At 37.2% G+C, this 19,463-nt stretch overlaps 1 protein-coding gene and 2 long non-coding RNA genes across 4 annotated transcripts in view; 2 read left to right on the forward strand and 1 right to left on the reverse strand.

Annotated features, from left to right (window-relative positions):
- LOC139969646 (uncharacterized) overlaps positions 1-19,463 on the forward strand; it is a 335,050-nt gene that overhangs the window by 126,385 nt on the left and 189,202 nt on the right. The gene's annotated exons all lie outside the window — the stretch shown is intronic.
- Positions 1,075-9,847, forward strand: LOC139969645 (uncharacterized). The gene is made up of 3 exons (XR_011793775.1): positions 1,075-1,571; positions 8,608-8,764; positions 9,593-9,847. It is a non-coding gene; the product is annotated as an uncharacterized lncRNA (long non-coding RNA).
- Positions 9,993-19,463, reverse strand: part of LOC139969643 (uncharacterized) — a 60,183-nt gene continuing 50,712 nt past the window's right edge. For both annotated transcript variants that reach the window (XM_071974778.1, XM_071974779.1), the window contains 2 exons: positions 17,484-17,594; positions 9,993-12,172 (listed from right to left, as the gene is read on the reverse strand). In XM_071974778.1, coding sequence (XP_071830879.1) covers positions 11,715-12,172; positions 17,484-17,568 — 543 coding nt within the window. In that variant the 5' untranslated portion in view covers positions 17,569-17,594 and the 3' untranslated portion in view covers positions 9,993-11,714. The remainder of the gene's footprint in view (positions 12,173-17,483; positions 17,595-19,463) is intronic.

A 19,463-nucleotide genomic window follows, 5' to 3' on the forward strand; every position in this document is an offset into this window, starting at 1 on the left:
ATAATACGGAAATAGCAGTCATAATGATACATCGCTAAAAAGTAAAGCTTTTCCTATAGTTTACCGATTTGAGCATAATCATGGTGCCGGTATAGGTTGCCAAAACAGTGTCAAGAGATGGGGCCCTGGCTCATGGGTCAGTGGAATAGCAAAGAGCAACAGGGCCCCGATGCATCAATAGAAATTGGGCCCAAAGTAAAGTCCTCATTCACCCAAGCTCAACCAAGTTTTGAGGCTTGGGTGAGCTATTTGTTATATTTGACACCCCTACAGATAATCCCGGATATGCCCAAGGTATAAATGAGACCCGTTTAGTTCACATACTGCACATATATCCATATCCAGCGGCTTTGCTGGCTTGCAGCTGGCTCCACAGGGTGGTTATTTTCCCCGGTACTTTTCACCGATCCCCCGGACCCAAAGTCCCAGGAGACCACACTAGCCGCACCGGTCGCATGTTACACCGCTGATTGTATCTATAGTTGAAATCTGTTCAGGCCTATAGCTGTACGTTTTCGAACATATCATTTCTGCTATCAATTTTAAGGGCATTAAACAATAGGCTGTATCGGGCATTTTGACTTAAGTTTCTTTATTGGCTGCCTTACAGGCTTGATGTTTTTGGTAGGCCCGACGGCAGATTAAAGAAGGGACCTATCGGTCGATGAATACCATGGAACCTAAGTAAAATATCGGACCCGTTTGGTTTTAAATTACTGACTGCACATTTTATATCAATAACCTACACTTAACAACGACACAGCTGATCACATGCTAAGTCTCATAATATACAGGAAACTATGGTAAATATTGAATAAAGTATACCACTGGTTTCATCCCAACGATGTGTCGTCACGTCGAATACAGTATAAATATGAATTCAGGTGTACAAGCCTTTGTGTTGAGAATGGCCTTTCACTAACGGATTTCTGAAATAAATTCTATTGTTAGATTAAACTTAATCTATAAAGAGCTCAGGAATGCTACTGTACATGTTTATAGTGTTCGGGCATACACTCTCGTGTTTTTAATTGTATGTGAACCTTTACTCAAACAGATGTAGTTGTTCTTTAGTTTCTAAGTTCTCTCATTCAGAGATTTGTATGTTATGGAGACCTCATGTATGGAAGCGCGGCATGGGATTATTTCGAATGGGACGTGTTCGGTGGAGGAATAACCTTGATTTTTCGTGTCGACCACGTTGTTTACTTGGTGAAATGTCGTTTCTGCTACGTAGGGCTACGAGGAGGAGCCATTGTTACTCTTTCTATCAACAATTACACATATCATTTTGAAAATTGTAAAGATCCATTTAATAGCGTATTGTAGTACTGCCGGTTACCGTGTTAAAAATCTTCAAGAATTTCATAACATGACTCATATTTTGACCAAGGGGTTGTAGGATCTGTATGACTACGCATTTAATGCAAATTACCCCATGAAGTTTTAACTCACCAAGTTACCGAACAGGTTTATTTTGTGTTGGAAAGTGGACGCACATCAATCATCCTAATTTTGAAATTAAAGAAGTACTTACCCCTCCTTGGACGGTCACAGACATAAACAGACAGGTGAGTATAAACTTTTCTATCTTAAAAATTGCTAGAAGTCTTAGGTTTGGCATTACGGAGTAATACTCCGTGAACGCGGAAGCAGGACAGTAACTGACGATATTTGGTAAAATAAGAGTCGTCTGGGTCTAGTGCCCTGTCAAACTTTCAGAGGATCCAGTTGGCAGTCATAGTAACGCAGCCACAATAACACACCCCACTCCCCACGAAAACACCCCACTCCCCACCCCCCCCCCGCCCACAGTGGCTCTGCTTTCTATCGGCTCCGTCACTGAACACACTGCAAGTATCGAGAATATACCACCACACATCCATCGATCTGCGCCGGCAAACCACTTTTCTGCATTTCTGCGTTTGTCTTTCTGTTTTGCCTGCTCAATCAACCAAATAATGGTCGTGCATATGATTGCTATAACTTTTGAATTTTATCTTCAAGTTGCAGGATTTTGGATAAAATTGCAAGCGAGGTTAATTGCTAAGATGGATTCTATTACGTGGACATCCCTTCTCCACACCCCAACCCCACCAGACCGTAACAGGTGGTCATTTAAGTAATGCTTTGCAATCATTCTAAAATCCTAATAATATCATGAGTTATATTGTTTGCGTGTTTATAAGTCTTTATAGGTCTTTCGTGTATCATTATACAACAAATTATTCCCAAATCCTCCAGCCACATGCATATTTCAGACATGAATATTTCGCGACATATTTTACCTACTTAAAATAAGAGACACTAGTATCCATGCTTTCAACAGGACCCCCCCCCCTCCCCAAAGAACAACAAATCAAATAAAAAGTTACCAAGAGCATAAAAACCCACCAATAAATAAAGTAAAAAAAAGTTCAACTTTATCTTGAATCCCTTGTTCCACATTGAGAAACTTTAACAAGTTTCGACAAACTAACTAATAACTTTGCTTTTTGCAGTTACTTAAACCTTATCGTGGCAAATTCTCAAATAACATTTCCTCCAAATTTCACGGTTTTGCGTCGGTGATTTTGTACAGGGCGACCTCAATAAAGAATATGTGCTATATACGGCTCTGCTTCTGGTTTCAACATACCGCCATCATTTTCGTATCACGTTTTGAAATCGATGAATATGATAAGTTGTTATGACAGTTGAAACTTGACTAGTTAAATGTTTTGTTATCTTTTATTAATACAAAATGAGGTATTTTGCCTATATCTTAGGTAATAAGTTATATCTTTCACGACGACACAGTTCTTCATGCTAATGGTACTTTTGTACTCCGATAAATGATAGCAGAACACTGAATTAAGGAGTGTAATCAGTGGTGCATATTGGCAGAGTTTGAATAAATTACATACAATTTCGAAGCTTGCCGATAGAAAAAGAGGACAAGAAAAAGTTATGTTTTTGATCATCAGGTCGATATCCTAATTCTAATAATCTGAGTGGTACTGGTCTATTGGGTCGTGACCCGGTCCTCAAAGAAAATCCTGGCTCATGGGCCTAACCGTTTAGGACCGTTAGCTGTCGGTCAAAATTTGGTGTTTCAATTAAGTAGCAGGCCTCAGAGATTTACTATAAACATAAACATAGTAAAAAGTAAGCAACTATTTCGGCTACAAAATTCATGATGTGATAATAGGGCGTTGTCACGAATTCAATTACGCGAAAATCCAGTAGGTTTTGCGTCCATTTTTATATTCCCTAGATATTAAAGATGAAGCTAGCTGCAGGTTGTCTTGGTTTGTAACATTTCATTAGTAAGCTGCAATTCACTGAGCAATTCATTGGCCTCGTTTGTCAACCTGATGATCAAAAGGAAGAACGCTGCTTTAGTCAGAACTGACGATCCCGCGGAAGCATTTAACGATAATATGTAATAGCCCTAGGTCTAATTCCGCATTCTAGTTTCTAATTCCAATTTTATCCTTCAAAATAAGCGGGAAATATAGAGGGTGATTTAGCATCGTAAAAAGTGACATTGCTGCATATTTGAATATGTTATTGCTGTGACATTAATGCTTTCGAAGTAATGGAAACTACTATATGGATGTTAGCTGTTCAGGTCCAGTGTGATTCTCTAATGAAAGTGGTTTGTTCAGTAAGTGTGGACTATAGTTGTACATACCAGTGGCGGAGCTAGGGGTATTGGTCAGAGGGGGCGAGAATGGTCTGTAGGGGCGCTTTCGACACTATCTAAGCGGAGCGCCACCACAGGTTGGCGCGGAGCGTACAGAATGATACTCCCTAGATCGCCGGAAATTACCATTTCCGGGCCTTGCTAATTTGCAGCTAAACGAAGAATAAATAGCCGTTAGAATATTTTGTCAGAAAATTACACCACAAAAATGTGACAAATGTCAATAGGTAGATGAGAGCGCAGTTAAAATGTCAATAATCGCGAATAAGTAAAAAGTGTTAACAAGCTGAAAAGGGCGCCAGCAGTCCATTTGAGTCCGTCAGGGGGGGGGGGGGATCCGCCCCTGACTGTATGGACGCTCCGCCACTGGTACATACCTCCTCTCTTACCTGTCTTCTCCTTACTTATGTACTTTCCCATCTACATGACCGACTAAACTAGAAAAGCCCTCTAATTACATCCGGGACACCGAGCAGTTTCCTCGCCTTCCATGGAGTGCAAGGGCAAAAAGAATATCGTTGCTGCGTATTAGCAGCGCATAAAAACAATAGCATGAACAGCAAGTAATTACTTGTAACATGAAAGTCGATTGCAGTAGAAAAAACACAATCGCATTTGTAAAAGGAGACCCTAACCTACCCATCATTGGTCTATGTGATAGAGATAACAGCGATGAACAATGAAATTTCCCTAACAGCTTAGAAAAATATTGTTATATTAGGGGGACCTCTCAGGTTTAATGTTTCTTCAAAAACATGGCTGAAGAAGTGTTGAGCACGTCTATATATGACGTCATGTGCTCCATCTTTCATTTTTCTTTTATTTATGTTATAATATTTCTTTTCTGTAACGGAAATGGATTTGGCAACAACTGAGTCTAAAATATTGAAGATCTTAAAAGGACCCAATGATGGGATCGGTTTCAATCTCAACATTGCTAATATTCTACCTTGAAAACATGAAGTAAACAAAAACAAAGGAAAAGATTTCGGATCATAGTCAGTTAGTGCCTCAATGATATTTACAAAGTGAGACACACCAAACACACCTATTAACTAGGATATTTTATAATAGGGGGGGGGGGGGAGTTTTCGCTATCACAATATAGAACACCTGTAGCGTCAACTCAAATCGCATCATCAAAGGCAATGGCAGTATTGAACAATTCCTCGTATCAAAGTCAATCAATGCATAGGCCTACAGACATTGGTCGACATCAGAATTAATCGTAGCATTGGACTATTCATTGTGGGAAAAACGGACTACATTAAGAAAGTGTGCGAGGAAAAAGCAAACGACATCAAAGGACATCGATCCGCGCCACGGTCCACTGGAATGATACCAGGTGCTTTTGATCATGCTTTGGAATGTATTAAGTGTGTGACGTATTTGTAACATTCTTCTGTTAAAGAGCAGTAACAGGTTGTATGTATTGTAAAATTGCATGTGTCTGTTGTACTTGAATTTGCTAAATGGCACCGGTCTGGTATTTCCCACGTCTCTGAAAAGATGTTAACAGCAAAAGCGGCACTCGATGGTGGTCTTTGATGTTATTTCACACGCTCGTCATGCCTTACTTAACCTCGAGCATACTATTGTTCGGTACTGCAAATATTTTTTGTACTAGCAATATGCTTTCCTTATGCAAAGAGTGTAATTGATGCTGCGGTTGGTTTTCTTTCGATCGTACGATTAAATTTGACGATTTGATTAAATTTGACGATTTGATTGAATTTGATAATGAGATTTAGTACGATTGAATATGAGCGATTACATGATTTGCATTAACATAAAATATATATACATATATATAAATAGGTATATATAAATAGGTATATATATATATATATATATATATATATATATATATATATATATATATATATATAATAAATCACGTAAACGAAATATCTAGTTGTGTATGATATCATTACATACGGTGATCGATGATGCAAAATCTAGAATAATGTTTTAAGCGTTGCATTATGCTTCACTAACACATAATCTCAACTATTCATCTCTTCACCCTTTTTTCCCGCTGCTTCAATCTCAGATCCTAAAAATTCCTAATTTATTAATAAAACACGTTGCCTCTACTTGTTTTCTCTTAGGTATGCCTTCCGCAAAAATATCGTTTTTAGTTTTGATGCAGTAACTTGATCATACCTAACCAGCACAACACAACACCTTTTCTTTTGTGCTAAGTTGTGTAATTTTGTAACGGTACTCATTACTTCAACTTAGAAACCCAAAGCAAAACCCAAAGCAGTGGTAAGTGTTGTTTCACATAAAACAATGACGTCTAAATTGTCTTGGCACTTAAAATGAATAAATTTCAGCAAAGCAAGAAGATTTGAACAGGAAGCAGGAAATAGTCAACATTCTTTGCGTTATATATATTTTCAAGAACTTGAGATTTCAGCATTCCTTGAGGTCAGTGTAGATTTCCATTGCATGCGATATATGCATTGGTATTTAGTTAATTTATTATTGGTATTTATAAATTATTACAACGTTAATAAAAGGCTACAGGATCCGTACAAATTCAGTAATATCATTCTCTTTACTGTATTACATGAACGAGTATATATGCCCATTGTTAAGTGTGTCTTGTTCTCTTGGAAATTTACAAAACTGTTTCTAAAGAACAGAATACCACTCATTGTAGAACCACTGGCCGTCAGTCGGGGATTGTTTTTACAATTCAGAGGATGAATATGTACCTGCTTACAGTGGCGTCGCCAAGGGGGGCCAGGGGGCACGTGCCCCCCTGGAAAACATAGTGCCCCCTCGAGTACCCCCCATCTGAGATTTGGGTTGGTAAAAAAATATATATATATTTTGTTATATTCAACTCCCATCATCTGAGTTGGTTTTTCATAAGGACAAAGCAGCACAGTAATTCGTATTTTCTTCAAATGAGCTGCGAAAAAATGAAAAAAGTTTATCCTTGAAGGTCGGGTATCGAAGTCGTAACCCGCGCCATCACAACAGGTGTCGATATTTACATTGAATGTGTCAGTGCTCACGCCATACCAGCGGATATACACGTCCGCTTCGCGAGCTACATGACTGTGAGAAGGGAGGGTACTGCAATATGTTGCCTTGGTCTGAGGTTGACAGGTTAGGAGCTGACGAAATGTGAGAATGTGAGGGTCCGCAGGCACCATACTTGACTATATTTGTGGACCCATATATTAACCCTGTTGTGTAGGGGGTGCAGAGGTCATTTGAGGTCAGATGCTTGTAGGAACAAATGGCGAATGTTCACACCTGCATACTGAGCCATACTCGATGTGTGATCAAACTTTGGATTGCATGGTGAGATCCCTGATAGGAGCCAATAACGATGCTGGAACCTTTTACATCTTAATAGATAATGGGAGAAAACGAGAAGGACAAGAAAGGAGTCGGGGGTTAGCACACATTAATTCAACAAATGTAGGTTCTATTGATAGGGTTAGGCATAATATCGACAGCATGTGGTTCATATCCTCTGCAAAATTCTGCGCCTTGTTAAAATCATTACCTCAAAAATAGCAATTTCTGGAGATATCTTCAGATCGAATTTAGCATCAAATGAGGCAGCATTTTGCATCTAGCCCATCCTCCGTATGCGAAAATTTTCCAAAGGGGAGGGGGCATTGGCGGCGGAACGGGGGGGGCTTGGGGGCTCAGCCCCCAATGAAAAAGTTGAGGGGGCAAATGCATGATAAGCCCCCCATATTTACCAAGGCTCCGAAACGTGCATCTGCCCATTTTTCAATGCATACTTGTCGATCTGTCCGATGCACACGTATACTAAATAGGTGTAATAATTTTAGTAAATGCTGGGGGGACCCTCGGCCCGTCCCCTGGCTATAGACCACATTGTCACCCCAACCGCGTCTTCACGCCCCGTGAAAAGTGGAAGCAGTGAGTGTGAGTACCGGTAAGCGCAACACAACTTCGTCTTAGGCCAATGACTTGCTTCATTTCAGCCAGTTCTCCAACATCCCCTTACTACACTCAAAAACGTCTTTGCGAGTACACTACGAGTAATAGCTACTCTCTTAAAACACCATCGAATATACAAATTACAATGTTTTTACAGACTTTTACGTGCAATCTGAGAAATTGCAGGCTTGAGACCCATATTTTGAAAAACCCAAAATTTTCTTGTACGCTCCGCGCCAACTGATGGTGGCGCTCCGCTTAGATACACATTAGCCCCCCCCCCCCCCCCCTCAATAATTTTCCCGTTCCGCCGCGCCTGGAGGGGGCACCCACTCCCCTTAGACCCCTCCCCCAGGACGGCGATCCGTATCCACCTAAGTGCCCCCATCAAATGCTGGTGCCCCCCTGTGCCCCCCCCCCAGACTGAAAAGTCTGGTGACGCCACTGCCTGCTTATGACCTAATTTATTGTCTAAACATGCCACAGAATGCACCATCTTTGAAGTTTAAGTGTTTGGTTTCTTTCTGGGGAATATCCGCAGGGCCCAATACATGGGAGTTCTCTTCACCGACACAAGGGCCGCAACCCCGACAAATTCTTCATCTGACTATAGTCCTTCTATAAAGATGAATACCACTATCTAAATCAGTCGCGGGAAGGGTTTTTACCATTTGGCCCTCACCTTTCAAAGCCTATGTACGCCAATGTGTGGAATACTTGATTGCTTAAACGAAAGCATCTTATTCTATTTGTCGGATAATGAACGTCGCAAACAACGCCTTAATCGGATTCTAAAGATATCGTTCATCTGGTCTTTACTCGTGTCAGTATCAGTCACATGCAACAATACAAATGGAAATTACTTCATATGATCAAATGCAATTTACTTAGTCAATAGGTAGCAAAGTCAACACATATCTATTTGTTCGCTAAAATTTCTGATTGATTAAATTGTCTTTTTTTTTTTAAATTTTATTCCTCAGTTTACATTGTCAGAATATAGTTTCAAAGAAATAATTCAAAAGTTTACGATTTGCAGCCTGCTGCAAAAAAGAAAAGGACAATGCTGCTGTCAAATGAGCAACGGACCTTAATCGTTTCACTCAGATGTGAAATGTTCAGAGATTTCAAATACCCAATGTACGATATTATAAAACGTTATATATATATCGTCAGATGAGCCAAGTCAATGGCGTCTCTGTGAATTATTAAGGACAGAGGTCAATATAAGATGGATAACTTTATGCAGAATTTGTGCATGGAATAGAGAAGAGTAATTTTAATTTCTTAGGGCAAATTTGATGGAAATATTAGGTCAGCTTCGAAAGGTAAATTGACCACTCGCAAAAGCGACGAACATCTGTGTGTATGTGCTACTTATTAAGTCACCAATATTAGGGTTATTAACGCAACATGATGCGTGTATTTCTTTCGGCTATATCTTGCAGAAATTCCCTTACAATCAGTGGTAATACTAGTCTTCTCTCATTATCTTTGGGGCAATTTTCGTTTGATCCAATCGAGGCCTAAGAAACTGTTTGATCTTAACGCTATCCCCTTAAACTTTATTATCAATATATAATATTTGATCAGTTTCTCATCATCCGCGAGTCAAATTCCATTTTCAACAAAATTGCCAGACTGATTGCCCCCAACTTATCAATGTTGTGCACAATTCGCTGATTCATCACTGACTAAAACAAGAAGCAGTATTTCTTATAATAGTTACAAAAGTGCCTGGAGAAAAGAGGCTAGTGTTGGCAAACAAGAGAACGTATATATATACGCTAGTTAACGTCGTGTTGTCAATACTGATTAGTACATTCCATCAGTTTTTAGAGCTAGATTAATATCATATCGTATAACATGTTTACTACCACAGATCCATGATTGTACTGCGAAAACGGCCTCTAATCATTTTCAGAGAACTTGTTTAATTTTTATTTCTGATGATATTTTCTTAATCAGGTATTTCTGAAGTTGGATTCCGGACAAAGTAATTTCACTGAATGAACTAAAAATTTAACAAACGTGGAAGCTGTGATGAATTGTTAAACGCTGCTATTATGTACTGTTCTAATTGGTTATAAAATTGCACATCTTCTACTTCGACCAGGGCAGTGATACCCGCTAGAAACGGTATCTAATTGCATTTGAACATTTAAAAAAATCTATACTAGTTACTTGGACTTCTAAGTGAAAAACATGCTTAGAACGTTTACAATTGTCAAAGTATTTCAAATTTGGAACCGATGGTTGTTACCGTAGCCTGGAACCGCTTATCATGAACTCCATGTTTGGTTCTTTCTTTCGTAAACTTCACATAAAGACAAAGAAACACAGGTCATTAAGCATGAAAATAAAAAAGTAAAGATGGATCTCAACTTGTAATTTATTCAAAGGTCTTTGCGAGAATCAACAAAGTAATAGTTTCTTTACTTTTTCTGCAATATTTATACTTGAAATTGTTTAACGTAAATCTTAATAATTTTATTAACTACAAATTTATCCAGCATATGACCCAACCGTTTTCCAAGGGTAGTAAAATTCATCAGAACGGTATTGCATCGATATTCACGGAGGTTGAAAACATCGACTGTAATACAGACGCCACAGGCTGGAGAAATCTCCGTTCTGTTTTAATTAAAATAAAAAGAACCGTGAATTCGAACAAGGAGCAAGAACGAATAGTATGTTAAATAACAATGTCACATTAATCTTTCCGCATATCAAATATCAACTTCAAGTACTGCTTAGTTTCTATGATATTCGTCCAAGTATTCCTACGGAAGTGACAAGGATCGTTTGAAATACTCGTGCAAATGTCAAATTGTGGGCAATTACAGGTTGTTTGTGATGTATACAGGTGGGGGCTGTTCTATTATCTTCTATTATGTTCATTCTCCCATCACTGTTGTAATAAGAAAGTGTTGGGAGTGTTATTTTGCACAATGAAGTTGAATGATAGAAGTCTGTGAAATCCACACAGCAAATATGCTTGGCAGGTGTAATTTTGATCTCGGATTGTCGTATGTCATACCAAGTGAATATTGGTCTTCTCCAGTTCAGAGAACGAAAACCTTCAAAAATTACAATAATTAATAGGTAAAATAAGGCCTTGCAGACAGTGGCTACATTCAGCGTTTATATGTATTCTGGACACAATGAGTTAGTAATTTATTTTATATTCGAGAGAAAGCCATGGATAAAGTGATTTTCAGATAAAGACAGGAATTTAGAAATGAAATGTTAATGCTGATCCATAAATTACCCGACTTCCAATTATTGATGCTTTCCTAAATACCAGCGAAAGTAGAATTTAATCTAAAATGTATTTGTTTCAAATGTACGTAAATTGAATGGGATATTGATCAAGATTTTATTACTTTTCACGTCGATATGCTTATACGAAACCTTTGCCAAGAGAGTTGTGTTTTGTAATAATAATATAACATACCTTCAAGAAATCTTAAGAGAATCCGAAAGACTAGCAAAACATTTGAAGTTGCGAAATAACATGTACATTCTTAAACACATGGCATCAGCAAAAAAGTTTAATTAAGGTCTCTGCCGTTTGTAAAAGAATAAATATTGATGTAGTCGAATGCAAATTGTTAAAGATAATTAATTGTTTGTTTAATATTGAGTGGAAACAAATCCGAAAGTAGCAAGTTAATGAATGATCGCGATGTAATTATATAATTAGACCACACTATCACTCATTGTCTTGTTCTAATAAGTGCAATATATTTCAGACTTGTGTCGACTATTACCATTATAACGATTTGATCTTTTAAGAAGAAATTATCTTCACGTGTAATCAAGCCAAATTATCAAGCTTAGACAAAATTAAGCACATCAATTTTTGTTAAACTTCTTTTCTGTCATTAGCCATTCTCAAATTCATCAGTAATTTATACAAATCATTTTAGTATCTATTAATGGACGAGAGGAAATATACATTATATGTCAAACGAATTAACTGAAATTACAGGAGCAAAGACAAAGAGTGAGAGAGTCTTCGTGTAATGAATACAATGGACGTGGCCTAGTGCTTAAGATAATCTCAATAACTTCAAAAAACAACTGTTCATTTTCCGAAGGGAAGAAGGGGTGGGCGTGCACGTGACTTGTTCTTGTTTTTCACAGCTGATTTTCGCGTATTCCTGACAGTCGAGAAAGTTTGCCTTTGTACCCTTTTCCCGAATGGAAGCGTCCTGTAATGGGCGTTTCTATTCGGTTGCCGTCCCCGGCGTTCAACATCTTCACATGATGCTTCCAGGCAATCTAGGCTCCCAGCACGCTTTTCGTCTATGGGTCTTCCATTATTAGAGAGGGATTCAAAAATCAACTCTGCCGTATCGTCAGCGTCAATTACATCTTCACCGTCGTTCTCGGCGAGCAAATTTTCAAGAATTGGTATATTTACAGCAAGGTCATCTTCGTCTTGTTCTCCAGTAAACTGCTCTTGGTACGTATCATCAGATAATAATCCAGCGATAAGTTTAAGAACCCTCTCTCTGGCGTCGTCTAACCTGTCCTCGTAATCTTCAAGGTGAGAAGAAAGATAGCAGTGTTCAGATTTAAGTGTTATTGTTACTATTATATTGTTTTACTAAATATCAAGTATGCATAATTGTAATCTTATCATGCCATATGGAATCCTGGGAGGAAATTGTGATATAAAACATAGGACAATGAAAAGAACCTAAGTGACGCAGAGAAATCAATGTCTGACTAAAAGTTTAAACATCTTATGACAATGGTAGACTCGGATTCCGAATGAATAAACTGACGTGGCTGTTGCCTTTGTCGTTCAGTGGTCACCTGACAAAGGACGCAGAAAGAACCCGTCGGCTAGGTAACATGTATTAAAATCTTGGATTATAACATTCTTTCCTTTATCATTCAGCTGCACACAAATTTGAGTTCTTAGAAATATTTGAACGCCTACACGAAAAATTGACTAATTAACGGAGAAATCTGATCTGATTACCATGACAATACTTTTGAACAATGATCGTCCTCAGATTTTAGTAATTTTGTATCTTCCTTTTTTTGGGGGGTCAAACAAAGAGGCCATTTTAAGGAAGTTCTTTTACCTGTTGGTCTGAAATGTCTTCAAATCAATGTAATACATGTGAATCATTGTCCTTTAATTTTTGATATCTGGTTATAGTTAATAGAGGCTTGAGTGCATGTTCATACACTCTCCCCATAAAAGCATGCAGCCAAACGTGTATCCCGTGGACAAAACTGTCTACGTCCATTTTTTGCCCTTCAGGCGAGACTATCCAACAACAGGAATGTCTCGGTGGATTGATATTTGCACTTCCTTCGGTGCCTAACAGGGAATCGATAGAAAAGCTCTGTCTTCCCGTTCCTGTTCCCGTGGAAAGGATGCACTTTGTAAAGTGCTGCACATCGAGCGGAAAGTCTGTTCTATTTGGTGGTTCTGGTTGATACAAAGGTTTTATTTACTTATTTGTATTCTTTTGCTCAATGACAATTCGCCACAGATAAAGAAGGACTCGTCAGTAAGAAGTAGTTCATGCATTTCTAGAATGTTCTTATTTCTTTGGCATATGCTGTTACATTGTCGTTGCACAACATCGGCAACTACCTTGTAATATTAGTGAAGATGATTGACAGTAGGATATAATTCTAACAGATGCACCGAGAAATTACATAAAGAGGAAACGCAAAGTTTGGTTTTCAACTTTAGATTTCAAACTCGAACCAGAACAATCAGGAAGGATATCGCAATGATTTGCCCCTTTCAGAGGCCCTTTCTTAAAATCAACCACCCTCTTATGAGCGATATCAAATACATTAGTGGATACACAATAGGGCTCTGTATGGAATGACGTCGTTCATGCATCATCGTCTACATTGTCCATATCATCGAACAGTGACGTGACACTGAGAAGGCGTTTGTAAGTCGCTTTAAACATATTCGAACCATTGCAGTCATTGAGTCCATGAACGAAACCTGAACGGACTGATATTCTGGCCATAGGCACTTCTATTCATCTTATTTTACGAACAAAATCTGAACAAAACAATTCCATCACAACTTACGCAATTGGATTGTACTTGCAAATTTCTACAGAAAGAGGTTAGTAAAACCTTAAGCCTATGTAACACAAGACAGATGGGACAATGTATTCATGTTTGGAAGAGAAACTGAGAAATGAGAAAACGTCCGACGTATACGTTACTGTTTGTATAAGTAATTTGTTAATCAATTGCTCACTTTATCAATCAATGCGTCAATCAATCAATCAATCCCATCGTATGGTGTTCTGAGTATCCAAGGGGGGCCCGTCTGACCTATTCTCATGTTCGTTTTGATCCAAAGTAACGTGTTAACGACAAGCAGTTGTTATTTAGTGGTGTGCGTATGGTGATGGATAATAAAAAACTACCAGTATTTTCTTTCGCCAGTTTCACCACATTTAATGTGTTTGAGCTAATGTTAGACTCCAATTGATCAAAATATGATGCCGTGTTACAAAACAAATTAGACCTTAGACATCTTGTTCATTCTAAGCAATCAACAATTATTTTATTTCATATCTTTGTATCCTAAGTTTGCATGACCTCGATTAGCTTTGCGTTTGTCTTGTCATCTTCATTTCATATATGATGTTGATAATGATATTATTCAGCAATTGTGTGCACTGTCAAGTTATAATATTATTCATGTACCTTTGTGTGAATTAGCTTTGCATGTAGCTGGAATAAAGCTTTTAATTATTTCACCAACTGACCGTAGATCAACTGGAAATCAACGAATTAGGGTCAATATATTAAGCAGCCTATAGTGTTTTTTGAACTCACAGTGCGGACTATATGTTTCACTTTAAGATAAGTACTATATTGTCTGAAACGAAAATTTCTTTAATGTGAAACGTAAAATAATGTTTGATAAAACGATAAAACCAATTGTTGTTGACAGTGCATCTGTGAGTTGTGGTGATTATCGTTGTATTAGCCATGATTGATACTTCCTACCAAACTACAACATCCTCCCTCAAAAGCAAAAAGAAGAGGAAAAATAGAAAGACAAACTATAACTAACAAAAAACCCATGCGGACAATGATCAAATATTTGTTATTGCCTGAAATAAGGGCAAACAAATAATCCATCTAATGTCAGAACAACTTCACTTAGTGTAAGAAGGAACAGCGCTGATGTTTTATCTCGACGACTAATCATGGGCGGATTGTCAATGAATAACAAGGTCTTCTGGCACATCTTTCGCCTAATTAATTCGCCGTCCAGACGTGACTCATCGTAACAATATAAAAAAAATTATACAATAACTCTTTCCAAAGTATATATAAAGCTTTCTTTCTAAATGAGAGAACAAGTTGAAAACGGCAGTTACGTATTTTTACGGAACATTTAGTCTATACTTCTTACCTTGTTTTACAGCTGTCGTCATTTTTATATTGAAATGCTGTTCGCAACCAATGTCCTAAACAATAAACATTAAACAATAATTGCTAGCATGGATTGACTTAGGCTGTTCTATGTCGACGCTGAATGACTTGAAAGAAAGGGCGAACGTTATGATTTGTTTCGTTGATTTGTTTTAATTTTTTTACGCTGGTCTAAATTTATCGATGGAGCGTGTCACGAGAGAAATACAGGGTCTTTTTGTTGCATAACTCACAGTAAGATACGTGTATGAATGTTGTTTCTCTTGCACGTTTTTAAACCTTAAATGACTGATTAATATGGAAGAGATGACAAATTATTCAATAAATACAGAATCAGGACATTGTTTAGCACGAGACCGTTATAATGAAATGAAAGAGATCACTATATTAATATTAAACTTTCTTAAACTGGTTGGTTATTGCCAATTTAAAATCAGGAAGTTTGAAATAAGCAATTTCGTAAAGATGACTTATTTTAAAGGAGGAAGTACCTTTACTAAGCTTATGTTAGGGAATACCATTTCGTTTTGTTTTACATAATAGTGGTTAAAAGTGGATAAAAATTTTTGTTTACCCTTTCTTTTTCTCTATTGATCATTCAATGTGAATATTACCGGGGTTGACACAAGTCACATTAAGGATTGTAATATTATAGATCGAGCATTTGAGAACATACTTACAGACAATTTAAGATACTTGCATCTGTGACTGGATGATTTAAGAACTACAGTTTTTTCCATGTCTCCAGTCTCGTTTGTGATGTGACTTTTAACCTGAGATATCTCCCAAGCGGACTTAATTTTATTGTCAGATATGGGAGATTTGTGTGAGGAATCACATCGACCGTCAATACGATGGTTAGATTGCTTTTTAGTCTAAAAGAACGTGATAATGAGATAGCAGTTGCCGACGTAAAATATATTATCAATTTATATATCTCTCAAATCTCTGAGCATATGTTCTTTATATGAAAGAGGTAACAACGGAAAGCCAAATGTAAGCTTTTGAAATAATGAAATCCCACAAGAAGGTCATGATGAGATTAGCAGTTTTTAACCTAACTTTGATATTTTTCTCACGTTTCTCTTCACATATTCTTTAATTGAATGAGGTAACGTAGAACAGTCAAAGGTCAATCTCTGAACTACATTGGAAATCAGATGGAAAGGACTCAAGTTGATAAACATTTAACCTTTTTAAAAGGTTAGTTAAATTTCTCAGTCGTAATCTTAATATAAGTGTGCATGGATCAACCAGATTCACATTCACAGCATAAATGATTGAATTAGATTTATTGGATTCGTGTGGTATTACTTGAGCCTTAGGGTGGGGAAAGGTAAACTTAGTCTTTCTCAAACGAATTTTCGAAACTAGATTAAAATGCTGACGGATTTACCAAGCACGTCGTGAAAACGCTTAATTAAAAAAGATTTGTAAAAAGACGAAACGTATCTAACCTAAAAAACATCTGCATATTGGACTAACTTGACCAGGTATATCCCTCCAGGTGTCGCGAAAGCCATTCTCGTTCAAATTTGAATACTGCGAGTGGTACAATTTAATACGCATGTACCGTATGTCAGATCTAACAGCTCAATAGAGTGCGTGAGAACAGTTATTGGATGAAAATATCAATAGCTTTGTTTTTCATTATTTCTGGGAATTCTATCAGAAAATCGGAAAACCTTGTAAAAATTGTCATGTTATCTTAAGTATAACTTGCGTAATTGCGTGCACTCACTTTTACGTCCGAATTATTGCAAGTGTGTGATAATGTGAGAGCTTAATGTGTACTTATGAAATACTTTAACATTGTTATGTTTACCCACGATTACAACGATTTAATCATCCTACTTTGCTGACGTTTTGGTTATTACCGTATTTTAGTTTCAACGCAATTTAGGTTGTACCAATGTCATTGCTTAACATTAAACTGGTATAGGCTTCATGATAGCACTAGTCATTATAAATTGTGAGCGTTTGCCTTATATATGGAGGAAAAGAAATACTAAAAATAGCTTAGTTTACGAACTTGTATGAAGAAATAATTAATGTTACACAAACTGTAAAAAAAATAACATTTTGCATTATAAACGGGGTAGTGGGTAATATTTTAGCAGTTTCCTAGAGAGAGAACCCGTAAATGGGTATTTGCCTATAGTGTATTGATACATTCAAGCCACGCTGATGCGTTTGTGCCCTACGCCGTGTTCTGTCTCTTTCTGTTCTTCTCTACAGTTAATGTAGCTATGAAAAATGTTTGATCTATATGAGACTCACATTCTCCTTATTTACACTTTGTACTCATTATACTTCATTCCGTTTGATCTTTCTCTTCTGAGCTCACTTCCACGCGTGTCTTTTACCTTTCTACATCAAATTAATGAAATGATGAGAATATATCACGTACCTTTTAAATTTGTGTCTGCTAGTGATGCGCTAAACACTGTTCCACAGAGCAATGACAGTAGGATCGGGAATACTATTTTGTCCATTGCATAGAGCCTCCTTCCTTGATTACCTGAGGTATAAGAAGAAATGAAAATATTCCTTTAATTACGAAATTAGTTACTTTTCTTCTCGAAAAACAATGAGAAGATCTGTTGGTATTTATAACTTCGCCATGATCTTATTAACTTCATTCACGAAGGGAACTTATTACATTTTACGAAAGCAAAAAACAACGACGTCTTTATTTCGGCCGTAGGTAACGATACAAACCATCAAAACGTGTTTAGGACATTCTGCTAAATTCAGGTTGTCTTAGTTGTTCTTTCCGAAACTAAACATTGCTTTATCTAATTGACAGTTACCGTAAACGTATGTAAGTAATATCATCAAATGTCATATCAAATACAAACGGAAGAAATTAATGTCATGCATTGTCTGTACCATTATACACAAAAAACGTTTAATTGATCCTCAAGGAAAGATCAATTTGAATTAACGTCACTCTCGAATTTTCCTGTTCGGATATTTCCCTCTTTATGTTCTGTGAAATAAAATGTCAACATTGAAGACGGATTTTTTATAAATAGTTATGACATCATATGTAAAACTGAACCTAACCTGTGGACAAGAAAGCAAGTTCTTGGTAAATTTCTCACCGAAGGATTTGTTGGTTGGTCTATTCTTTGTGTCGTATTTGTGCACTATCAATTACGTGGGTGACGTATTTTACATCTCTTTGTCCTCACGAAGTCGCAGGCTGGTCGAAATGGTATATTAAACATACTTCAAAACCACTAAATCGATCAGGCAGTGACGTAACTTCTGCTTGTTTCGTCATGAGATGACCATTAGTATTTAAATAATTACACCCGAGTACTGCAGCGATGATGTTATTATACGATGATGTTGCTTGATTGACAATATTAAGTGGTGTCTCGTCAAACAACAAAGATAACACAAAATAAAATGCGAAATCTTTATTGTTTTAGTTATCGCTCATTGCTAACGGAAGCAAACGATGGAACCTTTGTATGGATAAGATTTTTTTCTTCTAAGGATGACTTTGAATACTTAACTGCTCGTAATGTTTCTATAATTATTTATTTCAGAATATTTAACTGTAAAATATGCAGTCTCTGGAAAGCTTCTTAAGGCGAAGTAAATTATGATGTTTACTCTTCAGTACTGACCACATGTTAATATTACACCATTGTTGTAGGAATTCTAAAATTTTAAGCATAACATGTTCTTTCAAGTTCACATAAGCATCAGCACCCTGACATGACATTAACATTATTCTTTGCTTGACAACTTTGTAATGCACTGTAATCAATGTATGTTATTACAGCCCATAAAAGTCTTGTTCCATAATTGAGCTTTGTTTTGCATCTGAAGAAGTAACCAAATGGTTTGCTTGGGCAAAATCAAAACAGCATAAACAGTAAACACTAAAGCCGTTAGAAGGTAAATTGCTAATTATGTATTGTGCGTAGTCTGGGAGTGTCAATTTACTGACAGCTTCAAAGAAAGAAAGTTGAGCCCTTACCAGGTTTTCTCACACTCTTAAGTTGCCGGATTAACACGAAATGCTGTTATTATAATTAAATTGCTCCAATGAAATCTTGATGAAATAGCATCTCTCGCTGTTGCACTGTTTGAAGTAAACGTCTCTATCGCGCTACTAGCTTTTAAGTAGATATAATGATCGCAAATTGTTCTTGGTTGTTACCGAAGAGACAGTGAATGTTGAAGCACGTGCGCACTATTTATCTAGTGACAAATCAATTAAGTTCATGTCCTCGTTGCAGCTTTTTCCGTTTCGTTACTGGCGTGATGTGCAATGATGTTTTTTTCACTGTCAGATCCATTGGTTTTTCACTGAACTCAACATAGGGGTCAATGCTTCGCACGAGATACATAATGTTCATAACTTATTTCT

Source organism: Apostichopus japonicus, chromosome 7, assembly GCF_037975245.1.
Source record: "Apostichopus japonicus isolate 1M-3 chromosome 7, ASM3797524v1, whole genome shotgun sequence".
In the NCBI taxonomy this organism is placed as follows: domain Eukaryota; kingdom Metazoa; phylum Echinodermata; class Holothuroidea; order Aspidochirotida; family Stichopodidae; genus Apostichopus; species Apostichopus japonicus.